Source organism: Gallinula chloropus (assembly GCF_964237585.1).
Source record: "Gallinula chloropus genome assembly, chromosome: 2".
NCBI classification, from domain to species: Eukaryota; Metazoa; Chordata; class Aves; order Gruiformes; family Rallidae; genus Gallinula; species Gallinula chloropus.
The window spans coordinates 88,548,041-88,572,525 of NC_140086.1; the positions used below are offsets into that span (position 1 = coordinate 88,548,041).

Genomic DNA, 24,485 nt, shown 5'->3' on the forward strand with positions numbered 1-24,485 from the left:
TAAATCCCTTCCCCTTTGACAAACAACTGAAAAATACAAGATGGATTATGCGGGCTGTTGTATTTTTATATAATTCCAATTTTGCTCTGGAAAAACAAAAAAATTGGCATAATGGAAGATGAATGAACCCAGCAGGTCTGCTTCACAAACAAAGCAGGCAATGATTCCAAGAGCTTGTGAACACAGTCTGGAGAGGAATGCTGGATTAAATGTTCTGTGAATGTCAGTGTAGGGCTCCAGATAGCAAGTGGAATTTTGGCATAAGTTAGGTGATGAGCACAGATAATTTTTCCTTTTTAAATATCAGAAACTGTACAGGAGACAAGTGATTACATTTTGTCCATCTACATATAGCTAATTCTGTCAGGGATTAGAAAGTGTTTATGAATAATGTGGTGGGCAGTGTTCATTGTTCAGTGTTCTTTTGGTGCTGCAGCTGTAGGAACGGTTAAAGTCTTGCTGGAAGTTGATAAACTGGTAAAATATTTCTCACTGATGTGGACCTGAACATGTGAGAGTGAAAGATTTCAAGAGAACAAATAAAACTCTCCTGTTTTCTGAGATTCTGCATCAGGAAAATCTGGAGAAGCTGCATAATCAGTTTTGCACCACTTTGGGTTGTCTCATTCTTTCTGAGAGCTGCTCCTATTCTGTCAGTGAATGATCGTCTGCTCTGCCTCCGTTGCTTTGATCTCGCCAAGGCAGCATGGGGAGGTCTGGGAACTTTGGGGGAACTGGGAAGAAGCGTGTTATTAGGAAGATTACACAGCATGTTTCAGGGGGCTGGAGCCGGTGCCTCACAAACTCCTGCCCCTTGGCACTGACCTTCCCTCAGCTGTGGCTGATACCTTTCAGCCTTATCTTCATGCAGGATAGGTGGCATTGCCCAGCAGAGAGTAGCTGGAAGGAGCTGCTGCTGCTGCAGCTGTGGCTGTGGGGGGAAAGGGCCATATGAGGGGGCACTTACTGCAGGAAGAGCTGTGACCCCATCCGTTACCACCTGCCTCCCAACAGCTGCAAAAGCACAAGCCTGACCCTGGAGTGCTTTCCCAAACCAAGCTCCTTTCAGCCCAAAGAAGCAGCACAGTGCTGACTTCTCCTTAGGGTGGGAGAACTTGAGTTTTATTTCTGCTGCCAGAACAACCTGAGCCAGCTCGACTGCTACTGTAGGTCTAATTTTCTGCAGTGAGCAAATATAGAAATATCTAGCAAGAAGGGAACACAGAATCTTTTTGAAATGAGTAGTGAATCCCAGTATGCAAGCACGTGTAAATCAAGGGAAGCTCAGTCATTCCTGGGAACACAAGTTGTTTGACCATTTTTTCTTTTTAATCTAATTTCATAAATCCATTTTCAGATCTCTTAGGGGTTATGCAAGGTAAAACTTGACTGGTAAACCAGAAGGCTTTTGTTGGGTTGGTTTTGGGGTTGTTCTTGGTTCGTCCATGTTCTTTCAAACCACTGCAAAGCAAGTACAAAATTTCTGCTGTTCTGATTTGGTGCTGTTGGCTTCTATACCAAATTCTCAATTGCTAAATCACAGCCATACACAGGGCACAGCACCAGTGAATCAAGCCCAGAAGTATTTAAGGTTCCAAAATAACCATGTGCTTGGATGTTGTGAACAAAACGCATTGGCATTTAGATATCATTTAGATATCTAACCTTCCTGGTACGATTTTCAATTAAAATCCGGTTAGCAAGCCAGTCTAGGAAAATTTGTGTTGCTTATAAGGAGCTCTTGGTGCTAGTTGTTCCTCTTAATAAATCACTTCAGGTGGTAATTTAACAAAAGCTCATGAATGCTGGATTTCAAAACAGGAGTATGTCAAAGGCAGAAGAAAATACCAACTTTTCAGCTACCCGCTGAGTAGACTTACAAGCAGCTAGGTCATAGTAACGAGATGCTGACATATGCACTGACTTGGCAGGTACAGTCAGGAGTGGATTGGGGAAAAACCCCAAGAATTCTTACTTGTGCTTATGCAGTTACTTCTTCCAGTTGTTACAGTAATGTTGTTTATTGCGCTTCTGAATAAAATAATTAGTCCTGCTCATGGCTTAAGTGAAAAATCTCCTTCTCAGGATCTAAATTGCCAGTAGTGTGTGAAGGTTTACAGAGGAGTAGATGCATTTGTTTTCCCAGTAGCTACACTTGCACTTGCTTTACTGTCCACTTTAAGTTCTTTTGCTGTAGATCCTCTACAGCTGTGAGCTTCTGTAACTGAACTGTCTGAATGTTGAAAGGTATGTACAACTACCTGTATTTTTCTCCTGCTTTTTCTGGGGAATACCTTTTTCCAGGGAATTTGTATTCCATATTATGTATTACAGTAGGTAGTCTGAAAATTCATCTGCGTTGGAAAAACATGCAGCAAATGTTGGTGTTTCTTTTCACAGAAGCTTTATTTTAAATGCCAGGAAAGAGTGTTTTTCTTTTGGGGGAGAGATGTGATACCCCACTTGAAAGATTGCCCAGCTGTTGCAGTATTACAAGTGACTGACAGGTCTTGTGATAATAGTCCATCAAGTCAGAATTTGCTTTAGAGCCCTCAGTGTTTTAGCTCTTGTACAGTGCAAATGGAGCTGTTGTAGACATTCTGTTGCCTTAAGTTGTCAGGGATTTTATTGCTTACACTTGGAAGATTTTTTTTCTTTAAAAACCATCAAGTTGAGATTTGTATGTACACCGTGTTCCCAAACCTCACTTCCTCCATACCTGCAGTGCAGCCACTCAGCTTCTGTTCTGTGATGGAAGCATGAGTTTGGGTTTACTAGTCTGGCAGAGTAGCACTGCTCTAGGTTTGAAGCAGATGAATAAACCATAGTCTTGATTCACTGTTGCTCCGCTCCACTGGGCTAAGCACGCTTTGTATTTATACGTAATTGTTTCAGTGCTGTTGGAAAAAACTGTTGGCATCAAGAATACTGCTTGCCTGTTAATACTGAAAAGTAAATTGCCAGTATGTGAATTTTTAATATGAGCCTGTTGCAGATTTAAAGAGAAAGAAAGAAAGGAGGGATGTAATAAGCCACAAAGTTTGTTTTAATGATAAAACGATGTTTGCCAAATTTATGTGAAGAGTAAGTTGTTGTTGTTCAGATTGTGGCTGTTAATTATTAACAGTGATTACATGGATTTTTATCTTAAGATCCATTGGTATCTTTTCTTTCCCGGAGCCTCTTTAAAAATCAAATGTGTTCTTGGATATCTCAGCTGAAACTTTTCTGGGCTAATGACATTAACTCGAAGGTGCATCTGTAAGATACAAGAAGGCTAAAGGACTCTGTTTCTGAAATTCCTTGCTACTTCCAACTGTAGGACAGCTGGTTTTATCTGAAAACTTAGAATTTGGGGTGTCCTTGAGCTAATAATCCCTCCTCACCAATTCAATGTGCAGTAACTTAGGTAATGAGAAATACAGTAACTGCTCAGAGAACACTTAAGAGTTCCCAGAGGAGGGAACAGTATTAGTGACCCAACTGGTGTGAACCCAGCAAACTTGCTAGAAGGTGAGGTGAGATGTAGCTTGATCCTAGCTTGCCCCTAGAGATGGAGGAGCAGAGAAGTAAGTCTGCAGCCTCCCAGTTACTTGGTTTATCTCAGAGTGCATTGAAGTGCTCCTTGTCATTATTGCTTTTGGTGTCTGAAGCTGAGGTTAGCAAAGAAAGATGCATTAATGACATGACAAATAGACATTTCCCTCCTTGCCAAGTGTCCTGATTCTGGTCAGGCCAGAGTCAACCTCCCCAGGTGAGCTGAGCCAGCCCGGGCTATTTCCACACCACCTGGCATCACTCCCGAATAAAAGGGGCTGTGAGGGGAGGGGTGCTCCTGGATGCCTCCAGGACAGTCCGAATGTGGCCATGGCATTGGGTTGGTCCTCAGTCATGCATCACACTGTAAGGTACTCTGTGTTATCACTGTGTGTAAGTGAAATTTGCCATGGGCTGTTACTGTTCCGCTTTCACGGTGCTTTGTCAGTAACCTGTCCTTATCGCAACCCACGGACACTCTGTTTCTCCTCCAGGCGTGAGGAGTGGTGTGTGGTGCTCAGCCACTGCTTGGGGCTGAACCACCACATGAGGCATTGCTTGTACATGCACTGGAAAAGATTTGAGCTTTCTCCTGGTTTTTTTTCCTTTTTCTTTTTCTTTTTTTTTTGTGGCAGGGGGATAGTAACGTGGGGGGTTGACTGGTGTGGTTTTTGTCCCTGACCGCCCCCCCCCCCCTTTTTTTTAAAAGTATGTTCTTCTGAAAAGCAGTTTGCTTTTAAATATGCACATTTATTGAAGTTATTCAAATGAATCCAGTCAATGTGGGGAGTATACTACCACAAGGAACAGAGTGTCATTGCATGCTCTGTGATGGGGGAAGATGCTGGGAGCTTTCTCTTACACTCTGATGGTCTCAGAGTTAGGAAGCCATACTTCTATACTCGTTTCTCCTCTTTAACTTAAAGTGTAGCAATCTAAGTTGGTATGAGATTGACGACCAGAGGTCTACTAGTACTATATTTCATCCAGTGTTTCTATATTTTGGTGCTTCATTTATTTTTCTCAGCTCTGTAGTATTGTAATATTTTTTTCTATTTATAATACTAAAGAAGGCACTTGGAAATGTTGTTTATGTAACTTCATTACTTCTGGTTTGTTCAGATTGTAAATAAAATGAAGGAAAAGTTTGGGGGGTTTTAGTGCATTTTCCAAATCCACGTGACTGGTGGTGTTCTACATAGCTCCTGTGTACCTTTCTGAACTCCAGAAAGTACCCATGTGGAATACTTGCTCAGCAAAAATCAGTTAACATTTGATTAGAGAAAAATCAAGTCACTACAAGCGACTAAGTAGGGAAGAGTGTAAAGTTGGTTTAAGGCCTGAAGCACATGGGATTTTTTTATATGAACAGTGAATTCTTCAATAGTGGTAGAAGAAAAATAGATGACACCAAGAAATATGCTATAAAGTAGCATTTTTAAAATCAATTTAACCTGAAAGTAAAAAAATGCAGTTGTTAATTTGATTTGGTTTTGTGGAACTATTAGGCTAAGTACAACAGTATCTCTTACAAATAATGATTAAAAAAATTAGTGAACATATTTATGGAATTCACAGTTACTGTGTATCAGCCTACTCTGATTTACTTGTCTATTGCTTTCTGATACAGCTTCCAAAGCAAGGGTTTTCTTTTCATATATTTAAACATGTTTCAGTTTGGAAGACCACAACTAGCTAGTGCGTTTGTCTTTCAAATATAAATTCCTAATGTAGAGAAAGAGGATTTTTTAAGTCTTCTTTTTTGTTTGGTTGGGGGGTTTTTTGCTTTGGTTTTTTTCCTCTGAATTTTGTTCTTCTGAGGATATTCTTGCCCCCTAATGAAACAGTTTGGGTGAGGTATGTGCAGAAATGGAGGACTACAAAGTAGAGGTAGGTTCAGATAGTTTCCACTAACAAAGCATACATCTTGTTTTTTCTTTATGGTCTTTTTTGTTTTGTTGCATAGTTGGTAAGACTTATTGTTGTCTTAAGTTTGAAGAGAGCCTGAATTTGACTTAACACTTGTAATAATTTATAGTGAGAGGAGAATGGCTAATGGTTTTAAACTGAAAGAGGGTTGAATTAGATTAGATATAAGGGAGAAATTCTCCACTATGAGGGTGACAAGACACTGGCACAGGTTTTCCAGAGAAGCTGTGGCTGCCTCCTCCCTGGCAGTGCCCAAGACCAGGTTGGATGGGGCTTTGGGCATCTGGGCTAGTGGAGGGTGTCCCTGCCTGTGGCAGGGGGCTAGAACTAAATGGTCTTTGAGGTCTCTTCCAGCCCAAACCAGTCTGTCAATCTGTGGTTTGTATATTTTGAAAAATAACTGCCTAGATTTAAGTTACTCCTTTCTGTGCTGTGCAATCTGTTTTCTTGGGGTTTTTTAATACAATCTACCAATTAATTTTGGCATATAGACTCAAGACTGTATGCCAGAATTGTTGTGCCTTTTATAGTTTTAAATGTGAGTAGAGGGCAGAAATAGCGGGATGACTGTTCCTGGTGAGTTGGCATAAAGGATAGTGAAAATACCAAAATCATAACTATCAGTCTGCTTATTCCTTTCTTTTTCTTCTTCCCCAGTGGGGCTTAAGAAATAGGAAGGAAATAAAAATTCAGATAAATCTTTGCTTTCTTTTATCCATTCAGCCAATGGAGAAGTTGATAAATATGGGCGAATTAGTTCAAGTTTCTTCTGACTTGACCAGAATCAATCTTTTTCCTCAAACTAAGTGATTCTCTTTACTGAGATAATTTTACTCCATCTTTTTTGTGTGTGGTGTGGCATGACCTGCACAGTTTCTGGATGAACAGGAGCCTTGTCCAGAGGCATCAACAGAGCTCCTACTACTGAAAACGTATCTGTATCTGCCCAAGCTGGGGAGGGCTGCATTGACCTCAGTTAGGCCAGGCCTTCACCTGCAGCATCAAAGCGAGTCTCTGTAACTCTTGCAAAAACAGTCCATTCAGTGACCTAGACAAATTTTAACAGGGCAAGAGGACTAGAATACATAATTTTAATTGTCTAATTGAAGGCTTTTACAGTGACACCTTTCTGGAAAGGGAAATGTGATGACAGTATTTCTGGTGCAGGGCTAGCAGCTCCCTTAGGCCACAGGGCCATAGGTGGGTGAACCCGATGCAGCTGCAAAAAGGGCAACAAATTGGACCATTTATTTTCCAAGAAGGAAATTTGGTGCATCAGGTTTGCCTGGAAATTCTCTTCACAATTACAGTAGTGGCCTAGGTGACAGGCATTTATGGAGGTGGCAGGTTGTTGTTCAGTTCCCACACTTTCTGCAGTGCATCAGTCTGCTCGGAAACGGTGCTTGGAGTGGAGGGAGAGTTGTGCTGCTGCTTGAAATGAGATTCAACTGCAACACAGCATAGTCATCAGACAGCCCAAATACTGGAGGAAGGATTAGGCAAGTGATTGTTTTCTTCGCTTATAAGATCAGTTATTAAGCCACGTCTTCTGTTTTAGCTGTAGTAGAATACTGCTTTTAAATTGCTTTTTGGAAGAGTACGGCAAGACGGGTTTTGTCAGATGAATCTGTTACGACTGCATTTCAGGGGTGGTATACTACATACTCCCACACAGCCCCTGAAACATAGTGGAACACAAATGCTGTACTGTGTCATGGAAATTGCTGTGCACATCGGGTAGATCTGAATCTGAAATTAGTGGGTCAGTTCATTGCTTTGCCATGGTGCAAACTTCTCTTGCTTGTACCTCTCCTCATTTTACTTATGTCAAACTCAGACCTCACCTGAAGTGGCAGCTTCAGGATTAAGCGGGCATTTTTTGGCTCAATTACGGCAATTAGTGTTTAGTCATATTGCATGTTTAAACTCAAGGGTTGACAGGTTGATATTTTGCTCTAGCTTAAAGTAGAACTATTTTTGGTCAGAGAAGTGAGTGTTTACATATTGGTTGTTACAATAGGAAGCTTAGTAAGCAAACTGAATGTAGCATGGTGAGAGATGCTGTTCTTCAGGTTGAGGTTTTTTTAACAGGTAAAGTCTAGAACCAGGAAGGAGGGAGAAGACAAAGGAAATCTCATGCATGGATTTAATACAAGGTTTTACACAGTGATGCCTCAAACATTGTGCCTTTTCTTCCTCCAGCAGTGCCATGGGGGCAGCATCGATGTGTGCTCCTGCTTCTGGTAGGGGTAAACATTTGGGTGCTAGAAAACAGCAAAGATGACACTCTGCAAAAATCTATTTAAAGCTCAACACTGTGCAAACTCAGCAGCAACAGAAAACTCAAGTCTGTAAAATATTTCTCTCCTACCTTATTTACAGTGATGCTACAAGCGCTTCTGACGCTACCAACTATAAATCGATCTAAATATAAGAAGCACTATAAACAATTCATCATTTTAAATGCACGGCACGGCAGCGCTCTGTAATGGATGTGCACCGACCCGTTTCTGATGTGGAGAGTGGGAAGTGAGTGGCCGAAGATGAGAGGTCGACTTAGATCTCAACTTTGAGCAGACGCCTCCTAGTTTAGCGGCTTGATGTTCCGTGCTTGACAGCGCTCCGTGAGGAGACATGTGGCTTTAGCATTTTGTAAATGAGCATGTTTACAAAGGAGGAGCAAAATATCTCTTTCCTGATGGTTGTCCTAGATGAATCTCTTAATTTTAACTGAGCTTATGGTGTCTGTCTCTTAGCTTTTCTTCGAATGGGAGTTAACGTTGAACTCTCCTTTGTGGATTATTTGGCGTACGCTTACATGTGCGTTTTCAGCTTCTGTTAGAGTACATCCAGTACTACTCATCTTCCATTACATACAATATAGACCTGTAACCAGTTCAGTCTCTGTCCTTAGTAATTAGATTGCTCACAGAAGGCCCTTAATAAAAACACATCAAAACACACATATATTAGGGTAGTAGAGATGTAATGCAGATAAACATAGGGAGTGTGTGCATTTCACCACCACCCCCCTTTACCTAGGACAACTAGACAATAGAATGTGAGCAGAACATCTTGAAACTGAACGCTGCATTGGAGTTAGTTAATGTATTTCTTAGTTTCCTTCACCACCACTCCCCCCCGCCCCCCCCCGAACCTTGCTCCAAGGTTTGTTTTTTTTCTTCTGTATATTAGCTTGATCTTCTGTAATTTTATCACAAAGTTAGTATGTGGGGTACTTGAAACCTTCTCTTGTTCAGTGGGCAAAAACCATGAGACTGTTCTGAAGACTCCAGAGTGGCACAGATAAAGGCTGTAGCCACAGTATTTGTTATTAAATGAGTTGCTTCTTTTTTCATGGTTGACTTAAAATTTGGAATGGTTGCATTTTGATGTTTTTCCAGCAGCTTAGTTATTTGGACTTAATCTTCCTGTGTTCACTACTATTTTTGCACTTACCTAAATACTCAAAAGAAATGTAATTTCTAAAGGCCCTGGAGTTCGCTACTTAGAGCATCCTTGTTTGTATTTGCAGTTGACTTTGAGGAAGATGTGGGACAGCTGTTGCACAACAGAATCACCCCAGATTTCCAGGCAGCATATCTGTCGGCTAAATCTACAGTTATCTCGAAGATAAATGCAGGAGTGTAGGTTTCAGTTTTAGGTTCGATATTTTAAGCCCTTTCTCTCAAAATAGAGGAGTAGGAAAGTATAGAGTTTAAAATGTGCATTTTTTTAATACTTTTTTCCCCTCTCTGGCTAGCAGCCCTCATTAACATCAGCTAGCTTACCCTAGTCTCCTTTTTATTTTACAGTTCTCCCTCTAGAGATACATTAGTCATTGTTTCTGCACAGTAGCATTTTTTTCCCTGCAGCAGTAATTTGATTGCAAGATTTCATTTAGTCTCCATCCAACTCTGTTCCAAACTTCTTCTGCCTCCAGCATGGTGCAGGGTGTTCAAAACTGTGATAGCTCTGGCTGTGCTTTATCCATTTTTAATTTTTTGTCTTCTGCCATTTTTGCACCAAAATACCAATGGAGAGCATGGCATTCCCTTGCTTGCTGCAAGCCTTTGTAAATTTTAAGTGCATTTGTAAACGTTAAATGTATTTATAGCCTGCCTTTTGGGGTAAAATCCACACTTCACTTACAACCCCCTTTGAAATAGGATTCAAAGGCACTACTTACTGTTTTCACATTGAGTTTTAGTCAGTGGGATTAGTTTGATTTACAGTACTAACAGTGCGTGCCACCATGTTTAGCTGGTAAGGATTTCGAAGAATTTTTGGAATTAAAACTTTTTAACCTGTTTGATGTGTTTTCTGGTCGGGGGAGGGCAAAGTGCTTTGAGGTAAGAATATCCTGGCCAGTATGGAGGCTGTGGATGCACTGGCACATGCTGTTGGAGGTTGCTTTTCGTGGAAGAGCGGTGTTTGTAGGTGCAGTTCTGCTTCCATCGCTGTGTTACATAAAAGCTCGCTTGCTCAAATAAAGGGCTTGAGCCTTAACGAAGGGACAGTGAACTCCAAATAAAACGTCCTGGCGGCAACCGTGCCAGGAAAGAAACTTCCTCCCATCTATCGGAATCTGACACGGATCTTTTCATTCATCCTTTTACTCGCCTTTAGGCATACCTCCCAGTGGTTGTTAGGCAACCCTAATAATGTTGCTGAACATGCAGGCTGGCTAATTGGATTGTCCCCTCCTTGGGTTTTTTGTTCAAACAGTCTTGGTCGCCTTTAATAAGGCAAGCACATGCAAGTTGCTTCGTTGGCTGGTGTGATAAACCAAAGGGCTTGTAAGAGTTCTGTGAGACATCAAGGACAAATTTTGAAATCTCTGTAAGCTTTGACATCATATGTAATTGAGAGGATAAGAATTTGCCTTTGTCACTACAGAAGTCTTGCTAAATTATGCTTCAGTTCAGCATGTTTCCCAGTTGTATTCAAGCTAGCTTATTCTAATGAGAGCTTCTGGCTGAAAGGCAGTATCTGCTCGCTAATGGAGCTGGGCTGTACCACAAATTTAGTGTTCAAATAGGCTGAGAGTTTCTTGTGCCTTGTAGCCAGTGTCTCTAAGGTAGTCCTACTAGCAAGAAATGTGTTCAGAAAAATTGCAGTGCTTTAGGATGAGATGCTGCAGAAGTTACGTGCAAGGATGGCAAAGACTTTGTTCTTTGTTACACTTACTGGAAAATATATTTAGCCTGTTGCTCAGGAGGGCCTGTTGCTTTATGCCGGCTTAACAGGAGCTAACTCTTGTACGTGGTGTTGAACCTGAGTGTCTGGTGGTTCCCCTGATTGTTCCGAGTACGTAAATTAAAAGTGCTTCTGGTTCACATTTACCTAACCAAACCTACCTGGTGTTAGTTATTGCAAGGCAACTTGGTGTGCTTTATGCTCCACTGACTTGTCTCAAGTATTTTTGTTTTTTCTTATCTCATTGTAGATTCACCAAGTTGAAGAGCCTTAACCTTTCAAATAATAATTTAGGAGAATTCCCACTGGCAGTTTGCAGTATCCCAACCCTGACTGAGCTCAACGTGTCCTGTAATGCTCTCAGAAGTGTTCCAGCAGTTGTGGGCGAGATGCACAAGTAAGTACTTTTTGAAACCTAATGTAGATGGGCTTGTAATGTAGGCAACAGGTAGTTTCATGACTCTGTGTAAACATGCTGTGAGAAACAGTTTAAACCTACTGGATTTTGTCAGAGCAGTCTGGCTTGTAGATCTGAACAGAAGCAGTTGTGAGATGTGGGTGGAAGGGGAGCACCCTTTGGCCTTCGGAGCTCTTCCAGTCCCCAGCCTTTGACGCAAGGGTAACCTTCGTGGTGAAGATAATCTTCAAACCCCCTTGCTTATGTGCTTTAGCCATCATGCAAGTCACAGTTCTAGGGTGCTTGAAGATATGATAAAACTGCCTAGCTTAGCCTGCATTTCAAGGTTGCAAGACTTTTAGTTATTTGGTGGATATCTTAAGTAGCAGATGCTAAAGCATTATTCCTTAGCGTTTTTTTCTTTCTTCTGCCCTTTTGTATATTATATGTCACTGTAACTGCAGCAGATTTGTGTGTTTATAGGAAGGAAACATGATATAACAGGTCACTCACTTTCTTCACTCTCCCTTCCCCTCCCCTGCCTTTATTAGCTTGCAAACATTTTTGCTGGATGGCAACTTTCTCCAGTCCCTTCCTGATGAATTGGAGCACATGCATCAGCTCAGCTACGTGAGTCTGTCCTTCAACGAGTTCACTGACATTCCAGCGGTGTTGGAGAAGCTGACAGCCATGGATAAGCTCTGTATGTCAGGAAACTGCATGGATACCTTGAACCTCCAGGTGTTAAAAAGGATGCCTCACATTAAACACGTGGATCTAAGGTAGGTATTTGAAAAAGGGGAAAAGGGTCTAAACTATTGGTGTTGAAATGGCTTCTTTTTGGCTATCAGAATAGCCACCCAATATGAGTCTGTTGTATTGGCCCGTTGAACCATGTTTCTGTTTCAGAAACAACTTGCAGTACTTGCTTAGTGCTCTTCTTTGAGGAAGAGGTAGCATTCAGGAGCATCAATAGTTTAAAGAAAAAAGAATAAGGGAAATAAATATTTATACCAAAAAACCCCAACACAACAGAGTCTGGGACAATGGTGAGTCTTGCAGTTGTAGTTGGTGTAGTGTTAATATAACAAAAGTAATAGTCCCTGACTCAGAAAGCTTCTGTTAAAAATGTTACCGATGTGCGAGATGAAGAGCAGTGAAGGTGAGAGGACAAAAACAGACATTTTAATATTTCTTGGTATGTTAAAAAACCTCATCTACCACAAGTAATGTTATTTTACTGATGCTTTCAGCAGAGTAAACAGAACCTTATTACAAACAGCTCTGGGGTGAGGTGGTTCTTTATTCTTACGGTCTTTGGGGAAGCCAGCTTCTGCAAACAGCTGGGTGCGGCTCAACTCAGAGGTTCAAATAACAATGAATTTTAGAACCATTCAGTTAAATGAAAGTCTTCAAGGTAAAACTCAGTGTGCCATACTGGTGTGTAGCTGTCAGACTTAGGAATCAAGGGCCAGCAGCAGTTAAAAAAAAAAAGAGGTAAAATAGATGGGTAAATTGTGAAGTGTATATGGTGGGATTAAAGTGTCTGTGTGTTTGTATACATGCCAACAGCAAATAAACAAACTGGCCTTAGTATAGGGGTGCTGAGGCTGAGCTGGCCACGGGTTCCAGCCATGCAGTTCCAGCCTTCTCATTGTCTGTTGCATCCTTTCTACACTGACCAGTGAACCGCAGTTCTTTGTAATGCTACCTGAAATAGTAAATATCATACTTGTTTGAAATTCTACTTGCTGGGCAGTGAAGTGTTTTGCTTCAGTGAAATCAGAAGGAAGTGCTGCTTGTAAACTGAAAACAGAAGAAGTCGGCTCTGGTGTTGGAGGGGGGATATTGCCTGTTTTCTTTTAATTGGAAAAGAAATTAATTAGAAGAATTAAAAGAGAAGTTGTATCAGCTACTCTGGCACAGCTGTTACACAGAGAACAAGTCTTGGAAAGCAAGAGTAGCAACAGAACTGCAGGTGTATGTCAGGAGGCTCAGCAGGCTGATGGAGGTTACTATACTGATTTTAGTGTTCTGGTCAGAGCTGAGAATTTGAAGCTGATCTCTTCCGAGTCCTTTGCCATCTCAAACACAGCTGGCTTACAGATAATCTTATTTCAGTTGTAACTTCTGGGGAAGTTCCTGAGTGTTGGTAGTGTCAGTGCACTGCAGTGAAGATGTGATAAAGCCTGGCCGTGTTATCTGACAGGCCCACTTGTCTTGGGTTTTTGCTTTGTTTTCGTTCAACACTCATTTTCAGTCCTGTTTATTTGCTTGCTGTGGAAAATGAGAGGCAAATGCGGGAATTCGTAAGTCTGGATTTGGCCTTTTGGTAAGGCAAGAGACTCCAATATCTGCAGGTTACTCGTGTCTGCCAGGCTTTTGTAGCAGATGCTCTTGATAGGCCAGCAAGAACTGTAGAGGTTTTGTTCTTTTTCCAAACTATCAGGCACAAATAACAGCCAGATCATCTTCTATTTTTGTAGACACAATAACAGTAATACACCTTCTTCCAGAGCTTTTTATCAGTAGTTTTCAAAGTAGTTTAGAAAGGAACTTGGTGCCATCATTCCTTTGTCATGATGGATAAAACAGAGTTGATCCATCCTGCTTTTAAAATGCCATAACAAAGGAGAAAATACTCGGAATCAACTTTGATCAGAACCAGGGGCCATGCTAGTTTAATCCAGCACAGCTGATCGTAGAGTGAGCACCGGTTTGTCAGCGGGAGCCTGCCACGTTAACTACACTTAATCTTTTTTGTCTGCAGATTGAATTCAATTAGGAGATTGGAGGCTGGTGAAATAGATTTCCTGCATCATGTGACCCAGCTAGATCTGAGAGACAACAAACTCGGGGAGCTGGACGCAACAGTTTTTAACAACGTCGAAGTGTTACACTGTGAACGCAATCAGCTGGTGACCCTCAAAATCAGCGGCTATTTTCTCAAAGCCCTGTACGCTTCCTCAAATGGTAAGTGTGTTTTCAGGGCAGCTGTGGTGGTGTCATCTGACTTCTGGGTTTCATACCTGGTTCTCCGTGGGATGCTTACGGAGTGCAGTGCACGTCATCAGGAGGCTCTTGACGTGACCCTTGGAGGATAAAAAAGGGTTTCAACGCGTGCTGTGTCATGCTACACCCAGTTCTGAGCTTAGAAATGACCTTCAAAATAACACTGGGCTACTGATTTGGAAGTTTCAAAACTGTAGAGTTCATAAAATTTGGGCTGAAATTCCTCTCTGTGTAATGGGGAGGGCCCTTGAAGGTGTCAGTTTTTTGGGTTGAATTAATGTGTTGTTTTACCAAGGCAGATAGGGAATTTACTGTTTTTTCCCCAGAGTTGAGAAAGCTTGTACAAGTGGCCATTTGTGAGACAAACAGGAACAACACATATCTTTGCTACTAACACTACCTATTTACTCTGGCCAGAAAACTACAAAATCTATAATGAGTAACTTCATTTGTATTCAGTAATAAAAGTAATGCTGCATTTTCCAGTTGAATAATTCCTGTGTTCTCTGAATATGATTTGTTTAATCTGTCTTTGGAAGCTGCTGTTAGTTACAATACTGAGTTTTCACCACCACTTTTAATGTTTGGAGTAGTTTGGTGTGGAATAAACAAAACGCAAGCTCAAAGAGCTGTGAGTTTGCTGAACTGTCTGCACTGCCTTTAAAGGTTGTCATCTTAATGATATCCAAGCCTATGCCTTCATTAAGTATTCATGCCAGGATCTTTGTAGCTGAGCAAAGTTAACAATCTGAGCATGTGCTGTGCAATGTGAGCTGAGAACCCAAGTCAACCCATATCTCACAATCAACTAACTGGCTGTTTGGTCTTGCTGTTCCTCCTGGTTATCCTCTCTTTGCACCCTCAGCCAACTTGTTTTAGTCTTGTCTCCCAAATGAACCATGAAGCTTGTTAGATTTTTTTTTTTACTTCAGTGGATTTTCTGTAGGCTTTCATAAATGTCTGATGGTTTTGCTTCAACCTTAATATTAAGCCATCAGCTACCTTAGAAACTTAAAATAGGAAATCTTAGTGAAGCAATTAAACTGTAACATTACTAGCCGTAGTTGAGACCCTATGAAAGGTCTGTAAGGCTGCCTGAACCAGGAGTGCCACAGGGATGTGAAGGCTGATGTAATGTGTTGAAAAATACTCTGCATCTTGCCATGACCTGGAGGACTCTGGAGTATCCTTGTAGCTTGCTGTTCCGGAGTGGGGAGTCTCCCTTCTGTGCCTGTTCCATCAGTGACCGGTGAAAAAAAAAGTAGAGCAGAATTGTCACTGACTATTCTGAGCAGAGGGTGGAAGAGGTGAAGTTGCAGCTCTGGGACAGAAATGGGAATTTGCCTTGAAACTTCTTGTCTCTGATCCGTTATACAGTGTCTGTCATAGTGAGTGCAATTGAATGTAGCAAATGTACCCAGACAAAATAAAGAAAGAAAACTCAGTTCACAGAGGTCCGGATCCTCAGAAGTTTTTTAGGTTACTGGCTTGTTCTGGGTGTTAGCTGCTTAAAATAACTTACTGAATGGTCATTTAAGTGCAAATCTTTATCATCTCTTTCGGTTTTATTTTTTCCCTCCTAGAACTTGTTCACCTTGACGTGTATCCAGTGCCCAATTGCCTGGCTTATATGGATATTTCTAGGTAAGTGTGTGTATTCTTGGGCCTGTAAAATATACATTAGTGAGACTTGTGGAAAAGTGACATTCACAAGTGCTTTACTAGGAGTGGGGGCAGGAATTGGACCTTGAGAAGACTGATTTCAGAGTTAAAATATGGGCTTTGTTCTGCTGGCGAGTTCTTCCCTTATTCCTTTTTATAGATTTACTATTTTATAGAAATACAACACGATGATTCAAACGTGTGCCAATGAGACGTGTACAGAAGCTCCTTTCTGGATATCTCTGTGTCACAAGCCCAGCGTAGGTGATGGTTCAATAGTTTACTCATCAGTACAGCAGCTCCTGCAGCTCATCATTGTTCTCCACAGCCCTGGCTGCTGGAGGGGTGTCTGCAGTTGACATTTGAATGCACCCCTACATCTCACCTTAATGAGGGAAGTGGGATAAGGATGAAATCCTAAAAGAAATGGAAAGGGCATGCTTTTGTTTGTTTTAAATTTAAGGACTAATTTGGAAAAACACCTTATACAATGCCCATCTTATTTACGGAATTCTTGTCTGCATGTTGAAGTGATAATCTCATTCATTAAAAAGCCTCCTTAAAGCACTCTTAAGCTGTTGAGGGTGATTGTCACAATTAGTGAATTAAGCTGGGCAAGTGGCCATCAACCTCAAAGTTTTCATCAACCATGAGTCACTCCCCTTGTGCACCTCAGTGTAACACATAGGTATGGTTAAATTTGTGTGATTTCCTGAAAAGCAGTCCTTAGTAAAGCTGTGTTCTCCAGTGAGCTGTAAATGAAGTTGGTGCAGATTGCATGATTTTGATCACAAAACCCTTTTTGTGCCTCAGTTTAGTGATGGCACTGTAACTAAATGGGTAGCTTCTTGGCTCCCTTGTAATTTGGGAAATGTGTTCGAGAAGGAAGCTATCTGAGGGTAAGAGGGGTTGGTTTGCTATTATATGTTTTGGGTAAAGGCTATTGCACAGATAAACTATAGGATACAAGCACAGGAATGAGCATCAATGTTGATCTATGATCATAGAATCATAGAATTGTAGGAGTTGGAAGGGACCTCCAGAGATCATCGGGTCCAACCCCCCTGCCAAAGCAGCTCCCTAGGACATATCACTCAGATAGGCGTCCAGACGGGTCTTGAATATCTCCAGAGACGGAGACTCCACCACCCCCCTGGGCAGCCTGTCCCAGGGCTCTGTCACCCTCACTGTGTAAAAGTTCTTCCGCATGTTGGTGTGGAACTTCCTGTGCTCCAACTTGAGGCCATTGCCCCTTGTCCTATCCCCACAGACCACTGAAAAGGGGCTGGCTGATTTCCCCCTGCATCCCCTGCTTCAGATAATTATAAACTTTAATTAGGTCCCCCCTTAGTCTTCTCTTCTCAAGGCTGAACAGTCCCAACTTAGCCTTTCCTCGTAGGGGAGATGCTCCAGGCCCTTAATCATCTTCATAGCCCTTCTTTGGACTCTCTCCAGGAGATCCCTGTCCTTTTTATACCAAGGAGCCCAGAACTGGACACAATACTCCAGGTGGGGCCTGACCAGGGCAGAGCAGAGGGGGAGGATCACCTCCTTTGACCTGCTGGCTACACTCCTCCGGATGCACCCCAGGATCCCATTGGCTCTCTTAGCCACTGAGGCACACTGCTGGCTCATGGTCCTTCTCCACTGAGCTCTTCTCCAGCAGGTCATGATGTGTGAGGAGCCTGTTCCTGAACTTCAGGTCTTTGAGTACCTGAGTATCATTTGATGGCCAGTTTTGCATCTGCACCTGTTAACTGAAGTAGTGGTTGTGTGAATACACACACAGTCTCCTCCATATATTTTGTGCTGCTAATTTTTGCCTTTAAGGCGGGACACATGGGTGCCCCACTGTTCCTATCTGCACGTTTTCAGTGTGATATTTGGGAAAAACTTATCTCCAAGAACTTAATTTTTAGAAGAGCTAGTTTCTCTGAAGACAAGTGCAAGAAAAGCAAAATGGTTGACTTGAAGGATACAAAAAAAGGAAAAAAAGAAAAAGATTTTGCTGTCTTCAGTGAGATAGCTGAAGCATGGTTGAGTGGGTTTCAGAGCTGAATTTCTGGGGGTTCGAAGAGGTGTGTTTCAACCGTGTAGGGTGTGAATATCTTCTGAGGAGTAATTTTCTTTTCCATGGAGAGATTTCTTCGTTGTTGGTACTCTGATACTCTTAATGCTTCTTCACCAGTAATTTGGAAGGAGCTTTTTCCCTTTACTTAGTGGCTGTGTGTCTAGGGAGATAGTACTGCTGTTAGCTTTCTTGCTCCCTCACTCTGGACCTTACTGCACCGGTAGTGCCCTTAGAGAAGGGAGGGGTGATAGAATCTCATAGGAAACATGATATAGCAGATTTATTTCCTACAGGTATCTGTATCTCTCTTGAGGCTGTATTCTTAATAGTCTTTACATCTCGATTATTGCTTAGTTATACCTCTTTGTATTCTTTATTCATAGAAATCACCTGGAAAACCTGCCTGAGTGGGTGTGTGACAGCAGGAAACTGGAAGTGTTGGATGTTGGCCACAATCAGATACGTGAGCTGCCTGCCCGGTGAGTCTTGCAGACCAGTTGCACAATGTGGCACAGGATAAGCATTTCAGAAATAATTGCTGATTCAGTGTTTAGCTTGTTCCAGTGACTGTCAGGCCCATTTTATCTTTTGTTTGATTTTATTTTTACCTTGTGGGGTGTCGTCATGCCTCAAGCTTCCACCCAGCCTTTCTTCTTTTACTTTCATGCAGGGAAAGCAGTGCCTTTGAACTCCAGGTGGAAATTTTGAAGCTGTTCATGTGGCTGTTCAGGCAGGAAAGCCCTTCATTTTTAATACTGAATATTAAATATTTACAGCCATAACTTTGCATGGCAGCATAGAGATCCAGAACTGGCAACTTGGTTTCAGTGGTGCTTAGAGATTCCAGTTCACAGCCCTGTTTGAATGAAAAAGAGCTGAGAGGAGAAGGTAAAACCTCATGCAGCAAGTAGAGCAATCACCTGTGCTACAAAGATATCTTTTCCAGGATACTAAACTTAAAATTGCTAAATACAAATTATAGGAAAGCCAAGTGAGCAGGATAGAAAATAAGAATTTATTTTAAATAATTAATGGGTTTTATTAGGGTTTTTTTCCTAGGGAGACTTGTTCCACGTGAGTCTACTGGTCAGGTGCTGGCACTGAGAATTTCAAAGTCCCTGGCTTTTCAGTGGAAGAGAGCTGACATTTGTGGTCACAGTGTGCACTTCAAAAGAGATGTGAAAGGGAGAACACGCTGGGTGCAGGGCGTGAAATTACGTGGGGATGTGCAGAGCCATTGAAGACTGTAGAGAGCGAGTGTATGATGAGCTACTAATTATTTTTCCATATGGAGCTGTACAGCACAGAGGAGCATCAGAAACCAGAAAGGATAGTTTTGTCTGGGTCAGATGAACGTGCCATATGGTGTGAACCGTCAGTTTTAGTGTCATAAATGGAAAGAGAGTAGATTTCAGAAATGTGGGCACAAAAGGTTGTGAGGAGATTTACCAAGCAAAGTAACGGGCTAACATGCAGACTATTAATCCCTCTGTGTTTCCACACAAGTGAAACTGTACTCAGAAGCAGGAGGGAGCAAAAGTTCATTTGCCTTTCATTTGCACTTCATAACAGCAAGGAGCGTCAAGGCATACCGGATATCTTTGGAAGATTAATGGTTAGCTGAAATTAGGTACAGTCAACATCTCACTTGTCTCTCCTGCCATCTTATCATTAACCCCAGGAAATAGCTTATCTTTGAAAGCTCTTCTTTGTAGTATGTGTCCAGATAGCTTAGCTCCTAATAAGTCAGCTCAGTTTTAAGGCCCAGTTCAAAACACAGGCTTTGAAGGTCTGTTAAACTTTAGGGAAAACTTGGTCTGGATTTGAATGCAAACATCTTGGGTCCACAGACCCGAGGTTTCAGGTGAATACTAGTGCCCAGTAAGCGTGCTGGTGTGCACTGCTGCGTGTGCTTCCATCTACATAGAAGAGCTCTCTGACAAGCTGTGAAGTGAGCGAGCAGGGCTTTCCAAGGAGGATGCTTGGCAACTCCAAACACAACCCTTGACTGACCAGCAGTTGCCTGGAAGTCTGAAGGTCACAGCTAATCTTGAACAAACTACAGTTCAGTCTGGGTGGGTTTGCCTCCCGAAACAGAAAAACAATCCTTGAAGACAAAGAGTTGAAGCCGTTGAGATAGAGGACTGCGCGCTGACGTTGGTCTCGGTCAGAGAAAATGGGAACAACGTTCACTGGGCTGTAGGGCAGACATTGCTGCTTTAGAAGTACTGAAAAATAACAGAGAGGGTACTTAGTCTTAGCTATGCAGGACAAATTGATTGTCATAAAACTGATGTTTCTAAAAAGTCCCCAAAGAAAATGAAAATGCTTCAAATAAGAGTTGCCAAAACGGCCTTGCTGCCATCAGCAAACAAGATGTCTGTATGTAGTGGTTTGGTGTTTTTTAAGATCTGTTTGTATTCAACATTGTGTTGTCTAGAACAGTTGCTTACTAAAGGAATTATTTGAATGCCATATTTTCTCAGATGATGATGAGCAGCATGCTTGTCCTTACACCTTTTGATCCCATCAAAACTTCCAGTGGGAGTTGGCCAAGTGGGAAATCTGCCCATAGGGAAGAGCAGCTTGAGAACCAGGTGTCCCAGGCTCATTAGGATCTTGCTTAGTTAAATGCTTGTGGTTCAACCTCTCTTCAGGCAGCCCAGTTCCTTTCACGCATGTGTAACTTGGAAATTAAGAGAAAACCAAGTAAAATCCCAAAGATCTAAGCAGTTCTTATGAATTATTTCTAACATGTATTTTCAGTGAAAAGCTAATTGCTAAGGGTTTTGCTGTGATTTGAACTTTCTTGTTTTAAATTACTGCTGACCCAACCCATAAAAAAAAAAAAACAACATCCAGACAAAACCACAAACAAACCTAAAGTGATAAATGTTTTTGAGATGATGTCAGCCAATTCTGCTTTTTCCTGTAATGTTTGGTATTGATGCTACTGGCTCGTCTTGATTAGAGAAGGACATAGCATAAGGTAAAATAATCAAGAGAGTTTTCCAAGTAAAAGCTGAGTGAAGCAAAAATGGTTAAATGCTGAAAACATAATAGATATGCTTATCGCTCTATGATAAGTCCTTTCACCCTGTGTTGAGCCTTCTGGAATGATAGAGCTGGCTGTTGACTTGTATCCACGGTCATAATGCAGATGATCCAGCCAACTGAGATAACTGTTAACACTGGCGTGCAGATATGGAGTATGAGTGTATCTGTCAAGGGGAAGATACTCAGCATGCTTCATTGATTATTTTGGCACAATAATCTGATGACCTGATGTTTTGTAGGGAAGGGGGTGGGGGGGCAGAGGCTCTCTGTGTGTATTTGGGTCATTGTAACAGAGGGAAGAAGATTTTTTTGCTTTAGTGCTGAGTAATTTGAGAGTCTTTGATTGAAACGGGCCAGCATGATGCACAGGCTTACCAGATTAAATGGTATGATAGCAGGAATGTAATGCAGGTGGCAGATAAAGAATAATCTTTTTTTTTTCTTAATTTGCTGAAAGTGGTTCCCATGCAAAATTGAGAGTTGCTCCATTTTTGAGGTCTTCAGCTGCAGGTTTTAAACTCCTTATTGCACTGCTGATACTGCAAATTTTAGTCTAACTATTTGATCAAAACAGCTGGGTTTTTTTCTTGTCTCTACATTGCCCTCTTCCTCCCCTCCTGTTCTACCTCAGCCCCCTCCTCAAAAAATGGAGCAGGGGGATGCGACCTCCAGGTCATCTATCGCTTGTAAAAGCTCAAGAAAGAAAAGCCGATTAGATGAATTTCATTCGCTGCAGAACTGGAAAGGAGGCTTTATGTTAGTCTGGTATTAACAGAAAAGGAAAATGGGGGGGTGGAGAATTGTGTTGGATTATGAGTCAGCACATGATGAATAGAGCACTATGAAGCTTGTGGGGTGTCTGGTGATTTCACCCACACTTCTGAAGTTCTTCCATTAGCTTGGGGGATCCCACAAGTGCAGTTTTCTGCAGCCTTTGTTGGTAATTACCTCCTTCACTGTCGTGCTTCTATATTGGCGTTTTGTACAGTGCAGTAAGATAACACTTTCTCACTACTTTCACTCCTGAATCATCCTTAAACCTCCTTCCTTGTCTCTGAACAACATTTTTAAGAAGTTGGTGGAGAGTGGGAAGACATTATTGGATCCGTGCGTAATTAATACCATGTCTGCTAATCAGTTGGCTGAATCACTTTCTTGTATTGAACCGTGATATCACACCTAAATTCTCAAAGCGACTCTTTGGCTTAGATTTTTCTCATTTTTGGTGTTCTTTTTTATTTCTCTAAGGTTGTTTTACAACAGTAGCTTGCGCAAGCTTCTGGCAGGACATAACATGTTGGGAAGGCTACCGGATCGGCTCGAGCGGATGCAAGTGGAGGTCCTGGACGTGCAACACAACCAGCTCCTTGAGCTGCCATCCAACCTGCTTTTGAAAGCAGACAGGTAAATATAAAGAAATTCGACATCGAGTTGCACCTGAGGCACCTTGCTTCATGTGTTACTTCCTAGCTGAAAGGGTAATCTGAGGTTCCCCTAATTTGAAAGTTGCCAAGCCTTATGTGGTAAGAACAGATGTCTGCCCAGCTCACCAAAACACATTCTTTTTATTCTGGTTTTGTTGCCTTATATGGTTGCTGCTTTTTCCCCACCAAGCTCCTGCTGAACACCTACTTCTTGAAATCTAGCTGTAAAGCAAAGCACATGCTATTTTCTACTACATACACTGAGATGGGTTAGTGGCAGTTTCTTTAAATACATATTTCTTAGGCTTGTTTGATGGAGTGTGAAAGCTTTTTTTTCCCCTTCAGTCAGAAGCTAGAACTTATTTATACCTGTCAAACAAAACAAAATCTGTGCATAAGGCTGTCAGAGTAACTCAGTTATTCCCCTGCCCTTACATTGTGATTTATTTTTTTTTTATGCCTTTCAAATGTTTGTCACTAATTTAGCTGGTGTCACCACTTGATCTGCTTTCTGGGCTCTTGTTTTTATGCTGCTGTTTCTTTAGTCTCATAATCTTCATGATCTTTTTTTCCTGGGTATGAACATACTCTGTAAAGGTGACCGTGATCGAAATACAGGAGGTTGGCAGCACAGCCTGGGGATGGTTGGATGGGCTTGCCCTGCTTGGTGTTGGTGTTCCTTGCACCTCTGCGCTTACACAAATAGTTGTGGGATTTCTGAGCGTTCAACCCCTGCATAATTTAGCAGGCAGTGAGTTTGTGTGCTGTGGGGTTTTATTTCTGATCGTAACTCTGACAAATGGAACTCATAGCTCCTGGGTTTCTTGAGCAGTTGAGAAGCAAAAGGAGTGGTCATCTCACTGTCAACAGCTCCTCACCCAGTTAGAAGCATTGTGAAACCCTTGCTGGTATACTGCTCATTGTGTCAGGTCACGTTTCCTGGGATTTGCATTGTTGGGATTTGGAGAATTAAGCTGTGGTTGAGGTAATTTCTAAATAAACTCATAACTTCACTTCTCTTGAGCAGTGATGTACTGAAAAATTCATCATTAGGTTAAAAAACTATCTTTCAACAAGTGAACTTTATTAAAATGAGGGTTTGGTTCTGGGAACCGGTGCGTGATTTGATTCAGCCTTGATTTGCTTTAAAAACATTTAAAATAATTTTTGTCCTTTTATTAAATATCACTTTTGCATACCTGTTTACATTCAAGCCTGTGTAGGGTGCCATGTTTGGAACAAATGTATTATCAGCAAAGTTACTGTCATGCTAATTTACTAAGATTCAGTGCTTTGACTGCACTTCTATATAAAAGTCCGAAGCACTGAATCTTAGTGATGTAGCTACTGTAATAATTGTGATTATCTGCCACATTTCTGTTCTAACATGGTGACATTCATAGCTTGTGTGTGTGGCAAGGGTGTTTCACATCAGCAGCTCTAATTGTCTTGCGTATGATTTTTCAAACTGTTGTATGCAAGAGATTGTATGAGCTTCAGAAATGAAACGTTGGAAAAAGCTGCTTTATTTTACAGGAAGTGGCAAAATTAGGTCAATAAAATAAATCCTATTTATAGCTCCCAAGTTGAAATTCCTACCTGTTAACTTGGAAGGAAACCTTTAAGCTTGACAAAGCTACGAGCATCTTGAAAGCAAAGAGAGAAATAATTTTGTAAAATTTGTATTGAAACCGGGTTGTAAATCTAGGATACAGATCAGTGTCATTTTGGCAGCGAGAGGGAAGCTTAATAAATTTTTCTTGTGACACAACTCATCTTTCTAAACTGAGCTACAAAATTGCAGACAACTCTTGTTGGGTTTTTTGTGATGCCAAATGAACTGGGGCTAGGTTTCCAGAAGTAGCTCAATATTTGCTGAAGAGGTAGAATTGGAAAATGCACTACAGAATCTGGGGCCAGCAATACAATTAAGATGTAGAACTGTTGGAGAGGGTTTGGGGAGGGCCATAAAGGTGATTAGAGGGCTGGAGCACCTCCCCTACAAGGAGAGGCAGGGGGAGCTGGGCTTGTTCAGCCTGGAGAAGAGAAGGCTGTGGGGGGACCTCATTGCAGCCTTCCAGTACCTGAAGGGAGCAGAGAAACAGGAGGGGAATCAACTTTTTAAAAAGGTAGACAATGGCAAGACAAAGGGGAATGGATTAAAGATAAAGGAAGGAAGGTTTAGATTAGATATTAG

The 24,485-nt window shown here is 41.6% G+C and overlaps 1 protein-coding gene across 1 annotated transcript in view; it reads left to right on the forward strand.

Annotated features, from left to right (window-relative positions):
- Window positions 1-24,485, forward strand: part of PHLPP1 (PH domain and leucine rich repeat protein phosphatase 1) — a gene marked incomplete at its 5' end in the record, with an annotated part of 145,042 nt that overhangs the window by 96,252 nt on the left and 24,305 nt on the right. The window contains 6 exons of the mRNA XM_084260264.1: window positions 10,916-11,062; window positions 11,614-11,844; window positions 13,833-14,035; window positions 15,658-15,718; window positions 18,191-18,286; window positions 22,113-22,268. Of these exons, the coding sequence (XP_084116390.1) occupies window positions 10,916-11,062; window positions 11,614-11,844; window positions 13,833-14,035; window positions 15,658-15,718; window positions 18,191-18,286; window positions 22,113-22,268 (894 nt within the window). The remainder of the gene's footprint in view (window positions 1-10,915; window positions 11,063-11,613; window positions 11,845-13,832; window positions 14,036-15,657; window positions 15,719-18,190; window positions 18,287-22,112; window positions 22,269-24,485) is intronic.